General features: G+C 27.3%; 1 protein-coding gene across 1 annotated transcript; it reads right to left on the reverse strand.

Moving 5' to 3' along the window:
- Window positions 1–566: 566 nt before the first annotated feature.
- Window positions 567–4,790, reverse strand: LOC110825407 (uncharacterized). Its single transcript, XM_088209724.1, has 10 exons — window positions 4,354–4,790; window positions 4,053–4,251; window positions 3,770–3,951; window positions 3,356–3,623; window positions 3,190–3,245; window positions 2,898–3,024; window positions 2,652–2,821; window positions 2,279–2,561; window positions 1,510–1,679; window positions 567–1,377 (listed from the first exon to the last, which is right to left on the reverse strand). The coding sequence occupies exons 1-10, from the start codon at window positions 4,652–4,654 to the stop codon at window positions 1,211–1,213; spliced, it is 1,923 nt and encodes a 640-aa protein (XP_088065850.1). The 5' UTR covers window positions 4,655–4,790; the 3' UTR covers window positions 567–1,210.
- Between the last annotated feature and the right edge of the window lie 575 nt (window positions 4,791–5,365).

Raw genomic sequence — 5,365 nt, forward strand, 5'->3', positions numbered from 1 at the left:
TCATATGATCTTCATTCAAGTTTTTAGCACGTTGAGAAGATAACTAATTATCAACTTTGAATTGTATATTTTCGATTATAATCTCAAAGTTTGCATAAGAACAAAATGAATTGACATTTTTTGTATGGGAAGATAAAATGAAGTTGATATGAATGAATTTTGTAATTTAATCCTTATGAATTTGTGTAAAAAATATTGTAGATGACTATGAAATTTATGTATTTTAATTATGTATTTGTAATTATATATATAATATTTTAATGTATTTTAAATAATAATATTTATATTTAATAATATAAATTTAGAATCTTATACAGGATCAACAGATAGCAGATATAAGTGATAAAAAATTTTATCAACAGTTAACTGTCTGTAAAAGGCTTTTTATATAAATCGAAAGTCTGTTGATATAGAATAATAACTTATACTGACAATATATTACTATTTGTATACATCCTGTGACCTATTCCGTAGCCAATATAATTATCAAAACAAACCCAATAAAAATCATGGTGTTCAAGAAAAAGATAGAAAAAATCGAACTTTAAAAGAGGGAGACACAACTGATAATGTGTGTCCCACACCTTTCCACCTAAGACATTTTCGACCTTAATTTCTTTAAGGTCGATGATTGTGTGTTTGATATCTAATTACACCTCAAAAAAATCAATAACAACTCTCGAAGATTATTGATGTATATTATCATGTTCGTAATAGATGCCTCACACATTTCTACTTGAGATTATTTCCAACATTTTTCTTTAAAAATGACAAATATGGGTTTTGAATTTTTAATTCTACCTCAAATAAATTAACAACTCTCTTAAGATTTCACAAAAAATAATTAAATTTTCAACGAGTCTTTGTCATCTAATTACTCGAAGTTGTGAGACACCCTTATTGTGCCATTTTGGTCCCGATTTTGGGATGTCTTTGCTCATACTTTTCAATTATAATTCACTCAATTTTGCTATATATATAGTTGAATGAACACCCGACCAATCTTGTCATTACAGTTATCAATGAACTAATATCTTCTTCTCAGTTGTAAATTTTTAGTTCTTATATGAATAAATAATTTTACATTCATTCAACTTAGTCTACAACATAATTAAAATAAAATTCTCATAAACATAACTGAAGGATATGATATTTTGGTAGTACATTGTCCATTAAATATATATATATATATATATATATAATCAAGAATCTAAATTTCCAACAAAATATCTTGCATAACTATGGAAGTAAATATCACCTCGATTATTAAGGTATCTTCGCGAATATAACCTTTTGATTCATTGAGTAGATCTACTAATGAAATAAATTTTGAAAAACCCCAAGCCTTCCATGGAGGGTATCTAAATGTATTAGTCACTGAAACCCAAATAGATTTAAAAAATAATATTAGAAATTTCTTTTAGAAAAGTGTGAAGTTGAAAAATAATGAACTTGCAACTGAAAAAAAAAACTATGCGATCAAATGTATATGTGAAAGTTTGAACTTACATGACATCTGAAAATGGTTACTAGTGACTTGATCTCTTATTCGAAAATTGCACTTTATCTTATATTCCTGCTTCAAAGGTAAGGATTTTGCGTTAACTAAGTATAAGTAGATTGAGAGCCATTTGTCAGCTACTTCTTTCGTATCTCCTTTTGGATAAATTGCTAAGTGCCTGAAATAATAGATTATATAAATTAACTAACAAGATTTAATTTTAGCAAATTTAGTTTATTTTTAAAAAAAAAATTGAAAGTTTTTAAACTTTTGTGGCTATCCTAACTGAAGGAACCTAATTGCTCGAAATGTTCTTTTCACTCAAAAACTAATTGGTTCCCTAAGATTAAGTTCAACAAGATCAATATAATCTCATAAACACATCATTGAGCTAAATCTTTAGTCCCACTGAATTAAACATTATAAAGCAATCACTGTCAATCTATAAAATACCCGTAAAATAAAAAATTCTACGTTCTCAATGATACTTGAATTCATAATTTTTAAATAAAATATAAAAATTTTAATCACTCGACTAATATACTATTAATTTTGGCAAACTCATTAACTGTAAGAGCAATAAATACTTATACATACATATATACCCGTAAAATAAAAAATTCTACGTTCTCAATGATACTTGAATTCATAATTTTTAAATAAAATATAAAAATTTTAATCACTCGACCAATATACTATTAATTTTGGCAAACTCATTAACTGTAAGAGCAATAAATACTTATACATACATATATAGATATTATATAACATACATACCATTTTCTTCCACATATGGTGAAAGTCTCGGACTCATATATTTTCGAGTTTAATGTGCTAAAGTTGTAAATCGGCCAAGTGTATGTGCTGCAATTAGCAGGATCTTTTGTCATAATATCTTTGTTGCACATATGCCTAATAATAAATATCTCTAGACCAAATAGACAACGATCGTTAACAAGAAATCCACTATGAGGATCATTGAATGTCTTCTGGGAGACTAAATGAGTAAAACCCAATTCTTTCGTGATTCCATTGAAGCACTTTGGAACCCCATCAGCATCTGTATGTATTAATTTAAACATTTTAATGCATTTTTATTGTGTATGTATGTACATATATATATGAATTAATTTTATGTGAGAAAAGATACCTTGGAAAATGTGGTACTTGTTTCTTATTTGGTCAAAAACAAACATTTTAAAGTTCACATTCACCTCCCACCCAGAAGGAAATGTTCCTTCCTTTAAAATTTCCAAGTAAAGAGAAATATAACCACTTCCATTTCTTTCCTTACATCCTTCAGGATAAAGACATAACCTCCTGCAATTTAGAAAAAAATTATAAGATTATTTACAACTATATATATAATATATATACACATATATATCTAGAATACCAGTTTAAACCTCCAGCTTCAAAAGTGTCAAATTCATGTCTTTGGATATTGTCTTTGCAAAGCAATGAGAATGATTTTGTTTCGAATATATGAGCCGGTGGAAAATCTCTTGTGGTTCTTAAAATTCCTGAAAGTATGAATATAAAATCAGCTTTCAATCTCAACAAAACAAAAAAGAAAATTGCAAACTATTTTCCCATAGTAAATACTTGGTACTTATAAACTACTCCTACTTATATTAAGGTGTATTTTAATGTATTGTTTAAGAGCTTCATTTATCAATTATATATACCTTCACTTTGATTTAATTGCAAAGAGGAATCTTGTGAAATAGGAGCTATCAATTTCCTATAATGAAAAAAGATAACTATTTATCATTAAACATCAATTAATTCCATAATTAGAAGGGATTATATATGAACTGGAAGTATATATAGTTTACTTGTACAATCACTTACTCTTTTTTCGTTTTAGTGACAAGAGCATTAGAGATGTTAGTATAGTATCCTTGAGACTTCAAACGAGATATCTGAACTGAATTATCTTTAACAAAAAGATTATCGTATTCTCGAGTTGATTTAGCAACAAAAACCTCTACGCCAAATACACAAGAATCCTCAAAAAGATATCCATTATTTTCCTCTTTAAAATTTTCAAGAGAAAGAAATTTTGCAAACCCCAATACTGTTCGACTTCTGTTAAAAACTCTCATCGGTCGTTTAGCATCTGCATACAAATTAAATTATGTATGAAAAGTTATTAAAAATCTTTATTAATGTGCAAGTAATTTGAAAAAATAATTAAAGACATTCATTAAAAAATTTATATATATATATATATTAAAAAGGAAAAACATTATTTAATGAAGTTACCTTGGACTGCAAGAAACTTCCCTTGTAATTGCTCTGAGACAAAAACTCTCAGATCAACATTGACTTCAAACGTAGGAGGTAAGGAAATTGTATCTTCCATTGCCAAGTAGAGGGAGATGTGGTTTTCCCCTCCTGCCTTTTCATTTCCATTCGGGTACAGAATCAACTTCCTAATCAATTTACTATTTCATCATCATATTGACATATATATATATATATACACATTATATATAATAAATAACTTATGGTATTAATGTTTAGAAATAGCTTATATGTAAATGTTTAATATGCATATACATACATGTGTAGTAACTCACTAATTATAAAAGATGATATATAAAATATAACACGCCATTTATAACCTCCTACAAGGAAGACACCTGATTCAACTTTTTTCACTTGTGACTCCAATAATGATGAAAAATTATTTATTTTGAATACGTAGTGACGCGGTGGCTGATCTCTTATGTGTTTCAAAAGTCCTGAAGAAGAATTACTTAATTAATTCACCAAAACCTGTATACACACACATATATATATATAAATCTATATTTAGAATAAAAGAAGTGAGGAAAGAGAATTACCAGATAAAGTTTCTGTTTGATGAATGTACTTGTAACTATATTTTTTAGTGAGTACTTTATTGTAACTATCAGTAATTCTTGAATCTGACAAATTACGATCTCCAAAAGTTGTAGTTTGGGAGCCAGTAGTATCTCTAACAGAAATACTATGACCAAAATCATGGGAGCCAGTAGTATCCCTAACAGAAATACTATGACCAGAATCAGCATCGTACACATAATCCTCTTCATCTGAATGATCAATATATTCTTTTTCCATTTTCATTGCTACTGCTTTAACTTCAAACACTTGAGTATCCATAATATATATATGTGTATATATCCTCCACGCAGAACCTATATAAAGAAAAAATAACTAGGTTAGCTTGGGAACAAACAATTGAAAAATTGATATATTATGCAATCCTTACTTGACCTTTTTTCTTATATTCTATGATTTTATTTCAGTGAGAGAGTTCGACTTATATAATCCACTAACTATACTTTTCTTGAGTTTAAAGAAAACGATATTCTATACTTCAATTTACACATACAAGTAAAGCATTTGATATAAGCCTTTTTACTTGTTGCTAAAGTTTAATATATTATTTAATTTATACTATATTGTTTGGTACATCATTGTACGTAGAAGGAAGAAAAACTAAGATAGAATTAATCATATAAAATTAGAACATATTGAATTTAAATAATTTATATATAGAAAACAAGTATATAATTGAGACGCTGTAGTAACCAATAAATAATAAAACAAGTACCAATTATGAATTACCGGGGATTAGAATGAGATTTCTCAACAGAATAAATTATATATAAAAGAATTAAAATGATGGTATTTGACTCTAAATTATTTTGTATATAGGCTCCCCAATTTATTGTCATATGAAGTTGTATTATGAGTGACTGGCTCAACAAGTTTTTTTTTTTGTAACCGGTTCAACGAGTTTAAATATTATACAAATATTTTACTTGCCAAAGGTTGTGATTTCTCCTTTTTAATCCAACGGATTTGATT

This window comes from Carica papaya, chromosome 8 (genome assembly GCF_054855325.1).
Source record: "Carica papaya isolate Zhongbai chromosome 8, ASM5485532v1, whole genome shotgun sequence".
In the NCBI taxonomy this organism is placed as follows: domain Eukaryota; kingdom Viridiplantae; phylum Streptophyta; class Magnoliopsida; order Brassicales; family Caricaceae; genus Carica; species Carica papaya.